Source organism: Phycodurus eques, chromosome 17 (assembly GCF_024500275.1).
Source record: "Phycodurus eques isolate BA_2022a chromosome 17, UOR_Pequ_1.1, whole genome shotgun sequence".
Lineage (NCBI taxonomy): Eukaryota > Metazoa > Chordata > Actinopteri > Syngnathiformes > Syngnathidae > Phycodurus > Phycodurus eques.
The window spans coordinates 20,273,998-20,293,958 of NC_084541.1; the positions used below are offsets into that span (position 1 = coordinate 20,273,998).

Below are 19,961 nucleotides of genomic sequence, written 5' to 3' on the forward strand. Positions count from 1 at the left end.
TTCGGGGCAATGTTTCGTCTCCGTCTCCGGAGCCCGGCTCGAGGGAGGAGCTGAATTGTTTTCCGCGGTGGGAAATAAACGCGGCACTTTGCTGAGTTGCACATTCGGCCGGGAGAAGACCAGGGGGCAGTCCTGGAATATAATAAAGGGGTCAGAAAAAGGAGCTCCTCGGGATCCCCCGGGATATCGTGGAGGCCTTGGAGGAGGATTGCTGGACTGTATTTCCTGACACTGCAAGCACAAAGAACACAAGGAAATACATCATTCATCATCATTCTAATTCAACTTTTGATCAAAAGTAACTCACGGGATGCATACAGTTCCAGGAAAGCGCCGTGAAACTTTGGAGGAGGGCGCTGCAGGTGAGGATGTGGCCAAAGGGGCAGGTAAAGGAATTTATTTTCACTGGTTCAAGTCAACAATCAATGGTAGCGCCCGCTGAGCGGAATGCGGAATCAGCATCTCTTCGTCATCCTCCTTCAACTCCATACTTGCCCGCTGACTAACAGACAGGTGGACAAAACCATGCTAACAGCTCGGCCTTGGTGGTCTCTGCTCAATATCGGAGTTCTTGATGGACATTCGTGGCCCGACGTCACGCTTGCAAAATCAGGTGAAGAACGTAACAGAGGAAAGAGAACCGGCATCAATAAAAAGTGCGTTTCCAGATCCGCCGTACAGTACGTGCAAAAATCACCGATACACGAATCATGACGACGTGTTTTATTTGAAGTACAAACAGCAACCCCGTGTACTTTATATCTACACATTTGTTAACTGACACGAATTCATCTGGAATGACAGCACAAAGTTTCCTCCTTCAAGGTGTGAAGTCTGAGTTCCAGCAGGAGCTGTGGAGATTCTCGCAGGCAGCAGCTGCATCGTAACTTGGCTACCTTGCTAATAAGCATCAGTGTTGTCTTTGATTGCCCGATTCCTTGAGTCTTCTCCAATTCTCCGCTGCGTCGCCTTCTCGAAACGAGCGCTTTCACCGGATAACGGCTTGCATCCGAGATGCTCTCGTGCGTGCCAAAATTGCGACTTGGAAATGTTTTTTTTTTTTTTAAATCAACCTCTACAGCAGGGGGTGTCAAACTCAAATTCACGGTGGGGCAAAATTCAAAATTGGGACAACGTCGCGTGGCCAACTCGATATTTAATGAAAAATCACTGCGATGTTGCACGTTTCCCTTCTCTGCAGAAATGTAGCGTTAAAGTTTATCATATGACAACAAACTTCAATTTTTTGCTTAAACACTGAATCTGGACTAAACAAACTTTAATATTATTAACACGAGAAATCAAATTTGCGATGAAAGACATCGGTGGTATTTGTTTGTTGTTTTGTATTTAAATAGATAACATGAATTCTTCTGTCTCTCCATCTTCTATTTATCGTTCTCCAAATCCTTTTTCAAAGGCCCACAACAAAACAACCCCCCAAAATAAGAATGTCCTTCAATAAAAATCCAAACTTCAAACTATTAACAGTCCCTGCCTAGGAGTTGATAAAGGGCATGGGAGAGAGAAAAAAAAAAAAAAAAAACATGAATTCAATGATGTTCTATTCGCGGGCCAAATATATTTACATCGTGGGCCAAATCTGGCCCCCGGGCCTGAGTTGGACATAAATGCTCTACAGTGTGTACAGTCTCTACAACTGCTTATTATTGTTAATTACCATAAAACAGAGCCTCTGAAGTGAGGTTGTTGGTTGTTGTTATGCTAGACTTTGCGACGTTTCACTTCCTGTGTTTCTATTGTTTTATAAATTCAATGAGCTCCAGCGCAAAATAAGGTGAAAGCTCAAGATGACAGCTGAGGAGAGACAATCGACAAGCTAGCAAACGTGCTTGCGACACGGAACCGTGCACTCTTTGGATTTGGATTTCCAGCAGAGACATCATGAATCCATCAGCATTGATGCGAGACGTTAATTCTTAATAAGATCATCGTTTTGCTGTTGGGGGTACTGTGACATATTTATGAATGCACCAGAGCCCAACGTTGAGCTACATTCTGAACTATCAGCTGCATTTACTCCGTTCCATTTACTCAAGTAACTTCTTGGATCAATTATACTTGTCAAAGCAGAGTTAATGACGTGTCTTCAAATGTTATTTTTAGGCAATATTAGAATTTTCATACTTGTGTCTATTTGATATTCATGCGCTAGTCAAAGATACAGTTGGCTATTTGAGTTCTTTTTTCACGGAATACTCAAGTCATTTTTGGGAGGGCTACTTTTTACGTTGACCTGAGTCATATTATTTTCAAGTAAACAGCAGTAACTTGAGTACAGCGTTTGGCGACTCATGAAGCAATAAGACCTGTACTCTTTTGTCGCCATGAAAATGTGCTCCTTTTCTTCAAGACTACGATCATCAGCAGGAAATGTCAAACACACACCTGGTTGCTCTTGGGGCTGAGGAGACCACGGCAAAGAAGAAATGGCTCAGTTAATCACATCGTTAAGTGCATTTGAACAGAGCCTCCTCCCCATTAATCATACCAGTGATAGCAGTCTATGAATAGAAGTACCTCACGGAATAATAATGCAACAAAGTGGCACATACCTCCCAATTGAGCTCTCATACAAATATCTGCCATGTCAAGGCTCCTATGGATTATGTCACCACTAAGGGACAATGTAAACTAGGATTGGGGCAGATATTCACATGATATATGTGGTTGTCTTCACTGTGACTTATCGGCCCGTGTTTATTGTCAGTGTGAAACAAATGGCTTTGTAATTCCCCCCTGCCCGCCTGTTCGATAAGCATCCCCCGCAGTGTCGGTGACCTCTGCCATCATATCGTTCAAATCGCGGCTGTCAATCAAGCTGTCCCCCCCCTTGCCACTAAACGTTTCTCAGTTAGAGACTAGCGTGCTCTACCAAATATTAGGATACAGAGGCTAACACGTTGTGGAGTGGGAGGGCGACAGAAAACGTGGACAGCCTGACGAAAGGCTTGAGTGCGTCCTGCAAGACTAAAGTCGGGGTTTACACCTTTGGTTGGGGTCAGCTGTTTCGGACCCAGCATGCACCGCGCGGAGTGGCGTTATTATTGTAAGGATTGCTTTATGTTCCTGAAGGTGATGCATTTTTAGAAGCGTTTGTACTATTATTTGAGTGTATACTTATTGTAAAAACTAGAAATGACATGGCTAGCTAGCATGTCAGCTAACTAACTAGCTAGCTAGCTAGCATGTCAGCTACTCCTGTTTCTAGCTAGCTAGCTAGCTGACAGGAGTGGTGGAAGAGTTGACGCGGGGGCGCAAACAACAGCAAAATCAAACAAACTGATTGAGTTCACTTCCTGGAAGATGAACGACTTCAGCAAAAATGGACGCACATAAAAAGCTCAGCACGCCAACAGATTTCATCTCACCAAAGATTTCCAGTAAGTTATTGCGCTCTCTTTTTTTTTTTTTTTTTTTTTTTTTTTTTTTTTTTTTTTTTTTTACAAAGGGTTTAGTAACACTAGATAAGTAGTTGTTTGAATGGCAATGTTAGTTGCTAACTCTAGCTTTGTGTGCTATGCTCAGACTGAAGTGTACCAAAATAAATACGCTGGTGTGGCTGCAAATAAAGAATGCTGTCGCTCAGTCGAAATGTCAGGAAAAAAAACAACGTTGTTGTCGATCTCCACTAATGTGTCGCAGGAAATCATCCAATTTCATTGTTTGTTGACTTCAACGAATGTATCTTTGTTCATCTATCTATGCCAGCGACACATATGACAAGCAGAAGAAAACCAGATCAGTGATTCTCAATGTGGCAATAGTGCCACTAGTGCTATGTGCGCTCCTTCGAGTGGTATGCAAAAGAATTGCTGCTCAAGTACAGTTCAGTTGTATTTAACTTTTACTACAATACATAAATGTCATCTTCAAGGACTGTTTATTTTTTTAAGATTTTTGGTACAGTTTCTATTTAACGTTTATGTGCAGATATATTTGAATTGACTCATCATTTAAATTCAGGTTTTTTTTCTTTTTCTTTATATGAGCACCGTGACTGTAATGGTCAAACTGCATTGTCACAGTGACTTTTGATGAACACTTAAGCCTCCTATGCTGCTGTATTTTAATGTAAGCCGTAATGGTGGTGCTTGGAGAGACAAGTATTTTTATTATTATTTTTTTTTTTAGCTGGTACTTGGGTGTAAAAGGTTTGAGAACCACTACACTGGACGGTAGAAGGTACAATTAACTTACTGTATATCCACCTGTTGCTTCCTGTGCGCATATCAGGTGGTTTGTGTTCAACCAAACACGTCCAAATTTCACGCCGAGTCAGTATATTTATGAGTAAATTGAGACAATATAATATACTTTTTGTGATATTTTTGTTTGGTAGTGTGCCATGAGATTTTCTAGTGAACTATGCACCTTGGCTGTATAAAGATTGGGAAACACTGCGTTAATACTTGCTTGCATTTCTCAGCAATCCGCAGCGGTCATGTAAATATGCCCCCCAGTGACACGAAGTACAATTGGAAATTGAACGCTTGTCTCTCGCTAGCTCTAGAATGAGTACTCGTCCCTTAGCATTCACACGCATTTACATTTGATATCCCGTTAAACAGGGAAACCCCTGGATGACCTTGTGCCTCCATCTCATTTTGCATCAAGTGTCCAGGCTGCCAGACTGGCCGCAGGCACACAGCCATGCGTTTCCTGGATGAACTCGAGTGTCTCCACAGCTCCACCAAAGGATCTGTGGCTTGGTTTACCTCAGACTCGAAGAGAGATCTCAACGCAGAGAGAGGAAAATCATTGCACCAAGATGCTGCGGGGAAGCAAGACAAGCGGAAAGACTCCAGAAGAGAAGGCATCGGACTTGAGGACGAGGTATTCTACAGTACGATTTATATGGTCAAAAATACCGTCAGCTGGGGGCACGGTAGCTACATAAATAGCTCCGTTTGCTCAAACACAGATCCTCAGAGAGAGGCTACCAGTTGTCCAGATGGGAAGAAGGGTGCTGTCTGGAGGCAGAAAAGCACAAAGCGGAAGCTGAGCGATTGAAGGAGCAGATGGAGGCCCTGAAGGATGACGCGCAGAGATATAGGGAAGAGAATAGAGTCAAAAACGACACCATAAGCAGGTAGAAAACACATTTACATAGTGCTGAGATTAATTAGGAATCCTTTACGTTGACACGGTGTAATTGTCGTGCATCAGGCAGTGTCACGATTTGGAGACGATGCATCAAGAAATGAGCGAGGTGAGGGTTGAGCACAGCCAGCTCAAGGAGGAGCTCATGCACTGCCATGCACAGGAGGGGAAAATAAGCTCAAAGGTAATCGAGCGTAGCAAGCAAACATTTCATTTTGACAATAACGTTGCCCGCGATCACCTGGGAGCAACTGACGTTTCATTTCTTCACGTTATAGTTTAATAAGTTTGTCTTCTCGACTTTATTTCAATTTCGAAGATGGCAGACATTTCATGCTTGTCTCTTCCAGCTAGAAAGATTTAGGAAAGAGTCTGATGAGGAAATTGCAAAGATGATGAGAGTAGGTGAAGCTCGGCAGCTTGCCCTGAAGGCCGAAACGAACGAGCAGCAAGCCGAGGAGGCCGAAACGCTCTCTTTGAAAATGTCGGAACAAACGCGGAAGAAGCAAGAGGAAGAGGTATTTGCCAAATGTTTTGAAATCCTAAAAATAAGCCATTATATTTGTGGCATTACTCATTTCACCAATGTCATTCCCACCATTTACATCTCTAATTTCCTTCATCAGCTGCGACAGTTGAGTGCCGTTCACTGTGCGGAATTAAACGCCGTCAGGAAATCAAATAATGAATTGCAAAGTAAACTTCAGTCAGTGACCCGGGAGAGAGACGAGTTGAAAGAGCATCTAAGGTGCCACATTTAATCCAACTGGACAGTAAAATGCATTTTGATTGAAAATGGTTCAGCAGACCCGTGAGCACATTTGTTGGTTGTGAATTGTTTTTCAGCCAAATGGAACAAGCGTACGAGACACAATCAGCAACTCTGCACAGTCTCCGAAATTATATCGGCCAGGCTGTTGCCGACAAAGGAGAAAAGGAACAATGCAATGAAGCGTTTGAGGTTACAACAATACACCGTGTTATACGCGATTAGCCCACTACAAGAGGGCCTTTGCTCCTTTTCAATAGATTCATTACATTAAAAAGATTAACGTTCCAGTTTTGTGCACGCCATATGGTGTTTGTTTATTTTGCAGAGGCTCAACAAAGACAAAGTGGCATTGCAGAAAACTGCGGAGCTTTTGACTGTCAGACTTAACTCCATGAGTGAGATCGTCTCACTCCAAGAAGAGAAAATGCTGAAGAAGGTTAGATGAGTCTTGATGTGGTTTTTGCCTTGGGCCTCTGCCATGGATGCCATTTTGCCCAGTCTGCTCCTTATTATTGAGTCATGAACACTGCCCTTAACTGAGGCAAGGGGGGCCTACAATTCTTTAGATGCTCTCCTGGGTTCTTTTCTGACCTCCTGGATGAGTCGCTGCTGTGCTCTTGGTGTCATTTTTTGTAAGCCGACCACTCCTGGGAAGGTCCACCACTGTTCCATGTTTTCTCCATTTGTGGTTAATGGCTCTCACTGTGGTTGGGTGGAGCTTCTATGGACAGTTTTTTTTTGTCCTGAATAAATGAAATCATTTAAAAGCTGCATTTGATTTTATGTTTACTTGAGTTATCTTCGACATTAAAGTGGGGAAACGATGAGAAGAGGGCAACAACTTGTTCACGGCACTGCATGTGTGTTTAAATAGGCCTCGACAGACCCACTTGTGACAGCGAGATGTGATGGTGTTCTTGTGCTTCACATCTGGAGGGAGAAGGTGTTCAAACTATGCGTCCAGCTTCGTTTGAAGGACATAGAGCTGCGGGATGAGAAGGCAAAACATCTTTCAGAGGTGTCAAAACAGCAGCAAGCCTGTCAGGCAACCTCACGACAGCGTCACCGCCGATGTTTTTGATCCGAGCGTTTGGTGTGGAACTGTCATGTGTTCTAGGTCGTACTCACGGAGCAACAGCTGCAAGAGGAGCGGCATCGCGCAACCGTGCTGCAGCGCAGTCTCGACGCCGGGATAGCTGAGCTGGACCAGGAGAAAGTGGAAAAGGAGGTGAGCATCTCAGCAAGCGGTGGGAATTTTTACTCCACTGGAGTTGCACAATAACTGTGGAGGATTTGTCTATGATGCTATTTCAATGTTTTTCTTCTTAGACCTTGGAACAGGACTTGGCTCAGGCTTGCGAGGACTACCAACAACTGAAGGCAAAGAGTCACAGCTTAGAGGCTGAGCTCAAAAGCACAACTGAGGCCCTGCATGGGTAAAGCAGAGTGAAAACTCCATCCAGTTATTAAAGTTATGTATTTATTGTTGCTGTTCTTCTCTGTGCCTCACAGGTTTAGTGTGACATTTCATCGTAAAATAGCAGAAGTGGATGCAGCGCGAGCTAAACTCAATACTTTTGGCCAAAGGTTGAATTTCGCCAGAGGCCGAGTGGAGACGGTCCAAGGTGCCGTTATGGAGACATGATTTCTATTTGTTAGCCTGCACTGTTGTATAGCCCAATGATTTTGCGTCACAGCTTTGTTCCTGAGGAGCGTCGCTCTGCGCAAAGTCCAGACGACCAGTAAGCCAGCAGAGCAGACAGCGGCGAGGTCGTCAACTTTGCACAATAAATTCACTTCAATGCCTCGTTTCCCCCGGGGAGCCTTCATTGAGTTGCTTACCTCTGCTTTCTTGTCTTTGTTGCACCGCAGTATCAGAAATTTGCAGATGGAACTTAGCTTGGTGTGTCGAGAGAGAAGCAAGCTCACGCAGGAGCTCAAAAGAACCCCGGAGCTGATTGAGAAGGCGCTGGCTGATATGAAAGAAGAATGTAAGCTTAACCCGGGGCACAGCGGCTTGTTATTATTCCATACTATCTGATCGTATGGTGTCTCACTTTGCGTGCGCGTGTCCCTTCAGATGAAATCAAGCTGCGGCGGCAGCAGGAAGAGCTGGAGCAGAGTCGGGATGAGATGCAGAAGGCCGCGTCGGGCACAGAGGAGGTCCAGCGGAGCCTGCGGGGGGTTCTGGCCCAGCTGGAGGTGAGCAAGGGCACGCAGGAGGAGCTCCAATCTGAACTGCGCACCCAGAAGGAGCGCAGCCAGCAAGGTGAGACTTATGCAAGCCCACTTTGGATTTCATGCCTAGATCTGATCATTTTGACTGCCTATTTACACCTTTGGTCAAAGACTATCAACAGCCCAGATGCAGCAGGTGTGCAACAATGTGGACATAAACTTTAGGAGTTGATATAAGAGACCCTTTAGTTTGAAAACACAATCTTATTTTTATCCACATATGAGGCCTAATTCAACTGCAAATATGTTTTGGGCGTACCCTTCCTGCTTATCCTGCCGTTAACTGGGTCATAAAGTAGAAGAAAAGAAAAAAAAAATCCGAATTGGGTCAATGTGAAAATCCCACCTGAGACGTGTCCCTCATCACAGTTCGTCCGCATTTTCATAGCTAGGATCAGTCTGCTACTTCACTGTTGGCTTTCCAGGGGCATTGTCGGCTGGCCAAGGGTAGCAAAGTTCTGACTTAGAGGAGCGGTGAAAGTTAAACAAAACAGTCATAGCCCAAAAATGTCTCCAAAATAGCTTTTAAAACTCAGTGACTTTTTTTGTTAGCCAGTGTGGATTCCTGTGATGAATAGTGTGCATGTTCCCCACAGCCCTACAGCAGCGAGTGTCTGAGATCGAGAGCCGCTGCGCTGAAGAGCTTCGTGAGATGGAGTTACGAGTCAGCACGGCTAAGAGAGAGCACACCAAAGCAGGTATGGGAATTGCACCGCGCTTCAAACCACAGACGCCTGCAGTGCCGTAAAAAAAAAGATTGACCCCCACCCCACCCCCCACCCAACTCCCTTGTCAAATTTATATATTTTTCGGGCAGTCTCCCCACTTTAATGTTTAAGATCAGCAAACGAATGTAAATATCAGACAAAGATAACCCAAGTCGACATAAAATACTGTTTTTTAAAACTGCAGTTACTTGGCCCTGTGTGGAAAAGTCCAACTAAAAACTGCTTGGGCCATCCTCGGCAGCAACAACTGAACTCAAGCATTTTCTATAACTGCCAAGAGTCTTTCACATCGCTGTAGAAATATTTTGGGCCACTTTTTCTTGCAGAATTGTTTTAATTTAGCAATAATAGAGGGTCCCCAAAAATGTGATTAGCCACAGTTAATTATCTTTGTTTGATAGTTACATTTGTTTGATGAGCTTAAACATTCAAGTGGGTAAACTATGCAAAGAAAAAAACAACTTGAATTTGAGAAGGGGACCCATCATTTTTCACGGCACTGTACGTCTATTAAAAATACTTGCAGTGTGTGATACAGACACAACAGAGACTCACTTCTGATCCGAATTCGTCGTCTCTCGACTCACAGTTATGACTTTACGGCAGTTTGAAAGAGCGGTAACTCGGAAACACTGGAGAGAAACTGAAGCTTTGCAAAGTGAACACACAAAGAGGGAGGTCCAACGTAAACAAACAGAAGAGGCTGAGACAAATAGACACCGACTGCTGGTAAGATTATTTTATTATTTTTTTAAAAATGTTTAATCTGATGCCAGTTGGGCAAAATGCACGTTTGGTGTCACTGTCTGAGCAGCTGTCAGTTTGTCACACAGGCTCCTGTTGCTGAGCGAGAGCTGAGGAGTGACTTCCCCCGATCTTGCGCAGCACCTCAACAAAACGAATCTGTTCCCAGAGAGCAAGGAGGAAAAGCTGCAGAGAGAAGCTGCTTGACGGGAGCGAAACCGGCAGCAGAAGGTGAGTGGCTCGCTCGCACTGCTCGTTCGTTCCAGACCGGACCGTCCGACGGGTTGACTTGTGGGTGTCCCGCCAGAGAGACTCCTTTCTGTTATGGAGGAGCTCCAAACGCTCAGTGCCGCAGTGGTCAACAGCTCTGAAGACTCTGCGGAGGAGGAGGAGGGGCACAGCGGCTTTACGAGCGGCGTGCTGAAGCCGTGTTCGTGAATTCGTACGGCCAACGCTCGCTCGCCGTACCATGAGGTACACCTCTCGAACTACACTTACAATAAATGAACAGCTCTCAGAGTGAGCGTCGTTTGCAATCTCAACATTTATTTTTATACTACTTGTTGTATCTGGATATGTATGTACCTTATGGAGTGTCTAATTAGCATACAATATGACTGATGTGCAGCTAATCAATATATTTTGTTCACATTAACATTTAATTTAACCATTTGATGTCTTCTCTATCTGATGAAACAAAGTTCATCCAGAAAAACACACACACAATACACACATCGTTGTTAATTGGAGAGAAGAGAAACCTGACAGATTAAACAAGTAAGACAGCATTTGGTTTATTGTGATGGAAGACTTGACCCAATAAAGTGATTTGTTAATTATGCTCTCATTTGTACTGTATTTGTGGTCAACTGTACAGAAAGTAGGGGAAAGACAACCCCCCCCCCATGCAGTAAGCTGTTACGACTTTATCTTCAGGTGTTTCATGAGTTAGCAATGTTGGGACTTGGGGTAGGAATAGATTCCCAGTTTTCTAATATCACAAATGGGGGGGGGGGGGGGGGGGGGGGAACCTATTATTTGATAATAAAAAAAGAATCTATATTTTCTTTGTTTAGTTTGCCCTCACAGAGGCCCATTTCAATGACTTTGTTGGAGGGCTGCTGATAAACATCATGATGAACCAGATAATCGAGCTATTTTTCTTGTCTGGAGTGCTGATAAATTTTGCAATAGCTTCAACTTCGCTGCCCCGAGGAAACACTGTCGATGGCGCAAAAGTAACAGTGTAGCGTTTCCTACTTTACATCAGTAGAATTGAACCATGCACCTTCTACTTCTTTTTGATGAGGTTTATAGAAACGGGCCACACAACACGAGGAGGGAAAAGCGATGATCGAAAGATGGTTTCTGGTGATAAATGCATGTATTATGAATTCTTCATCCAGTTATGACAGCTTTCTAAATACGATGAACTCGGAATCACAGCAAATGATCATTTATATAACAGCAGCAGCGTAGCAACTGGCAGAATTGTTTGACGGACCAACCGAGGGAATTGAGATCAAATGCATGTAATGTCAGTTTCCAGCCGCTAGATGCCGCTGTTGCCAAGGCGGAGAACATTCAGTCGTCTAAAGCATTTTTGTCATCAAGCTGACATCAACAATGCCGTACTGGATTACTTCCTCAAAACAGAAATGCAAAGCGTATTTTTTTAAACCTCTGATTTTTCTTCAATTATATTCAATGGGGAAACCATAGGACATTTGGAACCAAATTATCTGTTTCAAGGTCAACATCATTCAGTATTTGCCAAAAAAATATATTTTTTTTTTTGCCAAAGAAGTGAAATAAGTCGTTAGTTCATTCACTATTTCAAAGTGCCATACACCAAACGAGGTGCTCAGTTAGTTAGTAATATGTAACACGAATGTAATACAACTCGCCTTCCTTTACATAAAAGCCAACCACCAAACAAAAATGTCCCAAAAGGTGGGTGCAAAATTACCTTCTGCCATCTAGTGGAAGAGCATTGAAGTGTTCTGCCTGTCACTGTACGTCACAGGTGTAGATCGTAAAAATAGATCATTTGTAGGAAGTAAATAATTTTCAGACCAATTATGTGAAACTGTATGATTTAGCGTGGCACACTATTGTGCTAATTGGTCATGTAAAAATAATAATAATCCTTTTCCTAATTTCTTGAGATAAAAAAAAAAAAAAAGTTTGGAAGGTTTCAAGGCCCTCCTATGAAATCAAATGCTTTTTTTATGCACGTGGACAAAAAATATTGGCAGTGTTGGAAACTAGGAAGTTGGCGCCTTCCTTTTGCAGCTGTAACATCTTCAAATCTTTTGGCAAGACGACGTACAAGATTTATGAGTGTGTGGGGGAATTTTTGTCCATTAGTCCGGAACATTAAACAACTTGAAGCCTTTTTTTTTTTTTTGAAGAGTTGTTCACTATCTGCCAGGCTGCTGCTTGTTGTGAAGTGAGTTGAGTTCACCGCCGCCACAGCGCCCGCATCGCAGTTTTGTTGTCATCAATCTCTTAAATTGGGCGACTCGTACCTCAAGGCGCCACTGTTGACCCAAAATGCAGCTTCTACAGCCAAAGTCCAACATGTTTGAGAAGTGTTCATCCCTTCCTTCTGTGTCAAAGCCCCTAAAGTCAGGTGATCCTCTTGAGGCCAGTCCGCATTCAAGTGTGAATCAGACACAGCCTCTGGAAACGGATACAAGTAGAACTCTTTGTGTCGTTCCATTGCTCCGTACTTGACGGTCACGTCCATCACAGCTTCTTCTGTCCAATTTGCCATCTTTCCAAAGTTGCTCCACGGCTATCAGGTCAAAGCCAAATTCGGTGCTTGCCGTGGCGACACTTTGTCCTCGTCAGGGGTGGCCGAGCGCCAGCAAGGCCAACGCGTGCCTCGGCGGGGAAGCAAGGCCAGTACACGCTTTGCAAGCCACGCTAAAGGCGTACTGGGAGATGGGCAGCCGCACATTTATTTTGAATTATGCGTGCACGCGATGAATGGCCTGATGGGGGCTCGGCTTGTGCCACAATTCAGTGACCCTTCTGGGATCAAGGACAAATGATTGCTCTGTCCTCTAAAGCAGTGGCACTACAGTGCATTTGTTCAATGATACATTTGCATTTAATCTAATTAAAAAAATAAAAATGTAATTAGTCATCCCGGCCGTGGCCTTCGCGGTGTGGCGTTTGGACGATTGGCATCGTGCTCGTGAAGGTTTTCTCCAGCTTCGCCGGCTTCCTCCCACATTCCAAAAACACGCACGTTAGGCTCATTGAAGCCGGAAATCCGTTTCCTATTGGGAGTGTGGAAGTTGATTGTCGGTAATTGAACCTGTGATTGACTGACTCCAGCTCATGGCGCTGATTAGGCCAAGACCTATAAAAAAGAATGGATGCATAGATAACGGGATATGTTTTGTTCCTTACAAACTGCACAGATATACGCGGTATATTGTTTTCAAACTTCATATTCTCTGTGTGAAATTATGCTGCCATAGCTGATCATTTAGCCAGGTTAATCACGTGGATTCAGCAGTTAATGTCGTTTTCCGCACGTCGTTGCTTTTAATGAACGTCGGTCTGTAAATGCTTTTACTGCCCCACTTGAGACGCTTCGTTGGGCCCACAAAAGCTGTGATCACCTCAAGTGTTTAGCAAATGAGACTTCCAGTGTAAAAGCGCTCACTGACACAAATCAAGATCGATGAGCACTTTTATGAATCTTGGAAATGACGAAGGGGCAATCAGTAAATGTCTTTGTGGATGAAGTTGCTAATTATGTTTGATAATACAAATGTATCGACCTAAAAGAAACTGATGTTCACGGGCGCCAAGCTTCAGTCATTGGCTGCAAGTGCTAACAATTATAGTTATATTTAGAATGTAGTCACTTTGTCCAAAATGCTTTTAAGCTCTTAAAAATGGAGGTAATCTGCATAAGTGCCATATTTTTGCGAAACCTCTTAAATTAAAGCCGAAGTCCACACTCCAGTCACATCTGGATTGTTTTATTTCAAACCTTTCATTGTTCAACGACTTCTGACCCGGATTGGAAATTTAGTTGACTGAAGAACGGAACAAAAGACACATTTTTCCGTCAGTCCGTCTGCTATCGTCTCACAGTGAGATGAAGTGGTTTAGCCAACAGCTGTCATGTCCGCAGTTAACTTCATCGCAACTCCTTACCCCCCCCCCCCCCCCAAAAAAATATGTCTCGCTGCTCCTCAAACTCTTGGAGGTCAGGCTGAAAGTTGCCTTTGCTCAACAATGCTGTGTCAACTGCATTGTTATAGTTTTGAAAAGTGCATATTAGGGTAAGATAAGCTGCTCATCTTAAAAGAAGCCATTAAATAAGATGCGAATAGTCGAGTTAATTTGAAAAGCAATAAAACGAGGCGCATCGAGAGGCTCGGTCTCCAGCTTTACAGCCGGCCGTAACTACAGGAAGAAACAGGCAAGGTGTCACGGCGGGCTGTCATAGCTCGCAACGTTCTTTCTTTCAATCTGCTGACCTTTGCGGTGAGCTCCAGACCGCGAAGTACAATATCGTTAAATCTCAGGATTGTCACAGGCCTTACTTTAATGGTTCAGGTGTTAACCTCCTCCCCCACCCTTTGTTACACTGCTGTGGTGGCTATCCATTACCCATATCGTTAATTTGAACACATGACTTCATTATGAATACTTGTTAATCAGTATTCCCTCAGGTTGGCTGCTCTTTTCATTGGCGTCGTGCAGGTTGTGAAAAAACAGCAAGGCGAGCTTCATCAGGGTCTGCTAAGCATCCAGTACTACACTCTCCACATTTAATGGACCTCCTTTCTCAAGCTCCGACTTGAAATCGATAATGGCAAAAGATGTGCATTGCCCTGTTTGTTTTTAGACGCCGTTTACAACAGGATTTTCTCATCTTTAATTACCCAGCGCCAAGCTGCATTCGTGCTAGGCGGCGCGCATTGCAGCGGCAATGCAAAAAGTGCTTCTTCCCAGCAGGCTTTGGCTCCAATGTCATCTTAAATTTGAAATGCGGAGACAGCTGCAAAGCTCAGAAGCCAATTACACAGCTTTCACCTCTCAATAATGAAATGGGAACTGGGCCTGGATAAAAATACAATCCCTAAACATGAACGAGACATCTTACTGTAGTCTGCAGAAAGCGATAATGACAAATACTCTCAAATAATTGCAACATAACAGAATAGGCCCAGCATACAAAGTCCTGATCCCATACAGTACATATATTTATCAGTATGTATTTTTTGGGTGAGGTTCAGCTGTCAAATGGAAGAAATCACGTGCAGTGTTGCTTGTCAGCGAGTATAAATCAACTGTCCTTTTGTTGACTTGATTATTGGGACGGGAACTACGCGTTGTCCGTTATGTGTGCTACGTGTAACACTGGATCTGCGTGTATTTAGGCCACTCCACCCCCCGGGGCTCACAACTCGTGTAATTCTGTAGACTATAGCAAGCAATCGCTATATATAAAAGCAGGCTAAGTTGGCAGGCGAGGAGAGGTGGCCATCGACGGGAATCCTTGTGCGCCTCGCTTCTTGTTGCTCTGTAAAACGTCTCTGCCTTGTTGAAATGACGGGGTGCGTTTATGAGCATCGTTGCCATTATAATGTGCTGACGAGCTGCTCGGAGCGACGTCACCAGCAACATCCCCGTGCTGTGACTTGACAATGCTTCATGAGAGGCTTATTTTTAAAACTTAAAAAAAAAAAAAAAAAAAAGTATGCTCACCTGCATCCGATCAGAGATGAATTTGCGTAATTTCATTTGCAAATAGTTGACTATCATCTTTGCGTTTTTAAAAAAAAAAAAGATCTTTATTAACATTTTTCAAATGACAGTCTACTTTTGATTTCTTACTAGCTCGGCCCTTTGTGGACATTTTTGGAATGTGTGGCAAACGATGAAATGCTTTTGATAAGAGAGTCAAGACTGTCTGCCATCATTTACACGCGCACACGCACGACGCCTCTTGCAACAAATCACACTCTGGGTGCAATTGATATTGCATTAACTCTCCTAATCTAATGGAAGATCCAGCACAGCGGGTAAGCAAAAGGCAAATAAAGCACGCTGGATGACATAACAAGAGTGTTTATCCTTAACCATTGACCACGTTTCTGGAAAATTAAATCACATCCATTAAAGCACAGAAGGACGGAGGCGCTCTGATTTACATTCTGTAATGAAAATGCCTCTTTTAAGAATTGGTATAAAAGTCACTTTATTTTGAATCACTTTTTTTTTTTTTTTTAAACTTCTCCCAAAACACATTTCCAGGCAGGCAGTGCGACGATGCTCGCTTTCAATCAGGAGAGCTGCGAAGCCTCCTTGCATTTCCTCATCCCACAGCGGCGCCACAAACATCAGCAGGAATTTGGGGAAACAGCGTTTTGGCAGCAAGGCGACTCCGCAAATGTAGTTTGCTTACAAGTTACGAGTTACCTGGAGTGCTTTAACTCTTCCAATGACTTTCTCAAAGTAGCGCACAGAGTAGTAAACTCGCTTTGATTTTTGTTTTTAAAAAGCGGATTGAAACCATCGATCGTTATTTTGGAATTAACAACATATTTGTTATTGACACAAATGCACTGACGACGAAACATGTTGGAATGGAAATACGTTATGTGTACAGCATGTGGAAAACTACCATACCATACCATCAGGACCTAATGACAAATGTGCACAATTGAGACAGTATGGTGAATGATCCATAGAAAATTATTAAGATGAAACTGCTTAAGAGTCAAAAAGTATAACAGAGTCTAACCTTTTTCAAATCGCAAACTAATAGATTGCACCACAAGGTGGTGTTTTGAGGTCATATTTGGAAAAACTATGTCATGTTCAGACTACAGCAGGAGAATGGCACATGACCAGAGAGAGCCAATCACAAGCGGCGGCTTTAGAAGGCGGAAGTGAAGTGGGGGGGAAATCGGAACTTTTGTGGCTATTTGTCAGATAATTTAGTAACATATTTTCTCCCAGCAATGTAATGGATTAGTTACATATGTTTTTTCATTTGTTTTTTTGTATTGAATCCAAAAAAAAAATGACGTACCTGTAATGTAACTTTGCAAATTTTATGCTAAAAGCTCACTCCTGTTTCTTTCAGTCCTGTTACTGATAGTTTCAGTCAAATCAAAAAACAATAACCCAAAACAAAGTTGCCTGCGCTGGGCCAGTACACATTTCGAGTAGTCCGATACTTGTAATATCACATTTACAGATGAAGACAAAGAGAAAGGTCAATGTATTTTGGTCGAGCTATACTACATATATATTTCTATCTTGAAAGGTAAACTAGGTTGGGAAGCAGTGCACTGGAAGACCACGAGAGCCGTCTGACGCACGCGCACACTGCAGCTTCGGAGGCTCATCTCGTAATTGGGCGCCGACAGACAAACAGCGCAGCGCAAGTTGCTTGTTTCTCTCTCTCTCTCTCTCTCTCTGTCTGTCTGTCTCAGTGTTCCATTTGCGTGCTCGTCTTCCACAAGACAGGAGCTCGTCGTGTGCTTTTCTTCCTCCTCCTCCATCAGCACCTCCACCTTTTTTTTTTTTTTTTTTTAAGACAATACGCCGTCTTTGAGTTCTCGCAGGACGCATTGGCGCGGGCGCACCTTCTTCTTCTTCTTCTCCTTGTTGGGCGTGCGCGCGCGCACAGCATCCCCGTCACGCGCATCTTGTGGATCCCCCCCCCCCCCCTCCCCCAATCCCCCACCCCCCCCCTCCCCTTCCCCCCCGAGCTCGCCGGCGTACATGGTGCGCGGTGCCGCTTCCTCCTCGCCAGGAGTTGCTCTCACTTGTCGGGCAGCAAAATGTGGCCGGGCTTAGTGGCGACACTTTGGTTGTGTTTGTGTTGGCGCGGAGACTCGATGGCCGGCTTTCCCAACCAAATCAACATCGGTAAGTTGACTGCGACGCCGTCCGAATGTGCGCGCAGCCCAAACGAGACACTCTGCATGCATTGAAGTTGACGTGCGCGTGTGCGATCGCGCTCGGTTCACACCTTGAAGCTCCCAAAGTGCACGTGAATGTCGGGAAATGACGTCACAGAACCAAAAATGCCGCTTTCCAGCATGTCACGGAATATCGTCCTCCATAATGCGTGTCGTCATCAGGGATGCGGAAGAGCTAAGAGCCTTTCTGGCCAGCTTTTTTCCAACCTGAATTTTGGGGGGTTTCAAAATAATTTCTTTCAATGCAATGACAAAGGTCGCCAACGATCTGCAGATTTTCATATCCGCCAATCGCGAGCGCCCGCTGTACTTCACACAACCTTGAACCACGTGACCACCGCTTTCCTCATTCTTGGGACCACAACGGGTACACGAGAGGGCCAAGCGTTCCCCGTGCAGGCTCGCGTCGACGGAGAGTCGGCGCTTGTGCTCGTTTGCGTATTGTGGCCCGCAGTTGTTGTTTTCCCAGCAGTATTTGCGCACGAAACATGCAAAACACCGCGGGACTCGCGCGGCATGTGAACGCGAGTCTTGCGCCATAATGCGCACAAGTAAGACGCTTTGAAATGTTACGTTGAAAGCGTCCCATGTTGTTCCTCGCTCGCAGGTGGGCTCTTCATGCGTTCCACGGTCCAGGAGCACAGCGCCTTCAGGTTTGCGGTGCAGCTGTACAACACCAACCAGAACGCCACGGAGAAACCCTTCCACCTCAACTACAACGTCGACAACCTGGAGTCGTCCAACAGCTTCTCTGTCACGCATGCCTGTGAGTGGCCACGCACGCGGCTGACGCTAAAGCTGGAGTTTGCTGCGTCCAAATATTGAGGCGGTGGTCGAATCATGTCTCGGCACGAGGGCTCAAAGGTTGCGCTGATGCGCCTTCCTGAAGCATTTTTCGAATTCGAGCAAGCGTTCCTCCAAGTTTCTTGCAGGTCGCCTCGCTAGGAAAGGAAATGAGAGAAAGTTCCTAAGCAAAAAAAAAAAAACAGAATTCAAAGACTCCCTAGTGGAATTTCACGACACGAAATGATCTCGTTTGGTTGCATATTTGAGTGGTTAAATATAGATTTAGTTGTCTTTTGTTTCGTATGTCACGTTTACAGTCAACTTAAACTGGGAGTGACAAATGCACAACTTGAAGCAAGCACGCCGTGCCTCTCACTCGGAGAAGTCTCCGAGCAGGAGATTGAGAACAGGTGTTCAGGAAAATGTGTTTCGAGCGAACGGGAGGGGTAAAATTGTATGTCTATTTCAAAATACGATCGCTTGATCCGCGTTTGGCTCTGGAAGACATTCCTTGTGATCAACGAGCACCGAAAATTCAATACCTTTCAGTGTATGTATTCCAGCTGTGGTCATATTGTATGTTGGTGAAACATAATAATAATAATAGGGAGATGTCATATATCACGGAATGATGTTTTAGCCACTCTCCTTCCTGCTAATTAGACACTGATATGCACTCTATTTGCATATGAGGCCAGACATGTATCCCTCCTCGGCACACTGAAAATACAAAATGAAATTTCTACTCTTGCATCTACCGACACTCTGTTGCCTGGTGACGAGGTGTATTTGCGTTAAAGAACTCTCGCAGTGCAATAAAGCCCAGCACGTGATATCCACAACATCAGGTCGACGTGCACGATCCGACGCCGTCTATTTTGAGCCGAGGCGCATATTTTCTGCGGGTACTTTAGCAAAATCGCACGGCACGACCCCAGACGACGACGTTACCAAAAATATGACGACCGAAATAATGATGATCTCGTCTCAATTTACTCACCAATTGACGCGGTCTGTGTGGAATCTGGGCCCGTATAGTTAAACACAAAGCCGCGACTGAATTCTGTTTTATGAACGACAGCAGCGGATACGCAGGTCCATTGTGCTTTCCGCCATCGAGCGGAAGAGCATTCGATTGCTCTGCCTGTCACTGTACGTCACGGGCACGAATAGGAAAATAAACATACATTTGCAGTGAATAAGTCATCAATTCCAGACCAATAAATGATTTCAATAATTGATCTCTCCTTTCTGTGCTTGTGCGGCACGTGTGGGCGCATCACCAAACACAAATACCCTTACATTTTTAAACGTCAAATATTGGGTCTGTCGTCTTAAATCTAAAAACGTTTCATGATGCATCTCGTGTGTAAAGATTTCATGACTATAATGAAAGTCTTGACGAGGCCATTTAAGGGCACTGGTCTAAATATAATTACCTTCAATTTTTTGGCTGCAATAATTTTCCTTCTTGCTCTGACACGAGGCGTGCAGTTGTCCAATGAAACATGAATTGACTTTCATTTCTGTAAAGCGCTTCAACAATCAGCAACTTTGCTGGATGTATTTGTTGGAATGTTTTTCCATCCGCCTGTTGAT

The 19,961-nt window shown here is 44.2% G+C and overlaps 2 protein-coding genes across 11 annotated transcripts in view; both read left to right on the forward strand.

The window, feature by feature from the left end:
* Positions 1–3,004: 3,004 nt before the first annotated feature.
* Positions 3,005–10,447, forward strand: cchcr1 (coiled-coil alpha-helical rod protein 1). 6 transcript variants are annotated; one of them, XM_061703288.1, is made up of 19 exons: positions 3,005–3,404; positions 4,593–4,857; positions 4,946–5,113; positions 5,191–5,308; positions 5,475–5,642; positions 5,751–5,872; positions 5,971–6,085; positions 6,222–6,332; positions 6,771–6,914; positions 7,014–7,124; positions 7,226–7,332; positions 7,409–7,521; positions 7,594–7,666; positions 7,769–7,887; positions 7,977–8,165; positions 8,731–8,832; positions 9,452–9,591; positions 9,684–9,837; positions 9,914–10,447. In XM_061703288.1, exons 1-19 carry the CDS (start codon positions 3,347–3,349, stop codon positions 10,042–10,044), a joined length of 2,508 nt encoding a protein of 835 aa, XP_061559272.1. In that variant the 5' UTR covers positions 3,005–3,346; the 3' UTR covers positions 10,045–10,447. The 6 variants fall into 6 exon arrangements, with proteins under 6 accessions (XP_061559272.1, XP_061559273.1, XP_061559275.1 ...); XM_061703289.1 differs by having other exon boundaries at positions 3,006–3,404; positions 9,696–9,837; XM_061703291.1 differs by having other exon boundaries at positions 3,006–3,404; positions 4,639–4,857.
* Positions 10,448–17,339: 6,892 nt separating this feature from the next.
* LOC133415624 (glutamate receptor 3-like) overlaps positions 17,340–19,961 on the forward strand; it is a 53,371-nt gene continuing 50,749 nt past the window's right edge. For 4 of the 5 annotated variants that reach the window (XM_061701809.1, XM_061701808.1, XM_061701805.1 and 1 more), the window contains exons 1-2: positions 17,342–17,523; positions 18,184–18,342. In XM_061701809.1, the coding sequence (XP_061557793.1) occupies positions 17,436–17,523; positions 18,184–18,342 (247 nt within the window). In that variant the 5' untranslated portion in view covers positions 17,342–17,435. Of the gene's footprint in view, positions 17,524–18,183; positions 18,343–19,961 lie in introns of all 5 variants that reach the window. The other variant, XM_061701806.1, reaches the window with a different exon arrangement.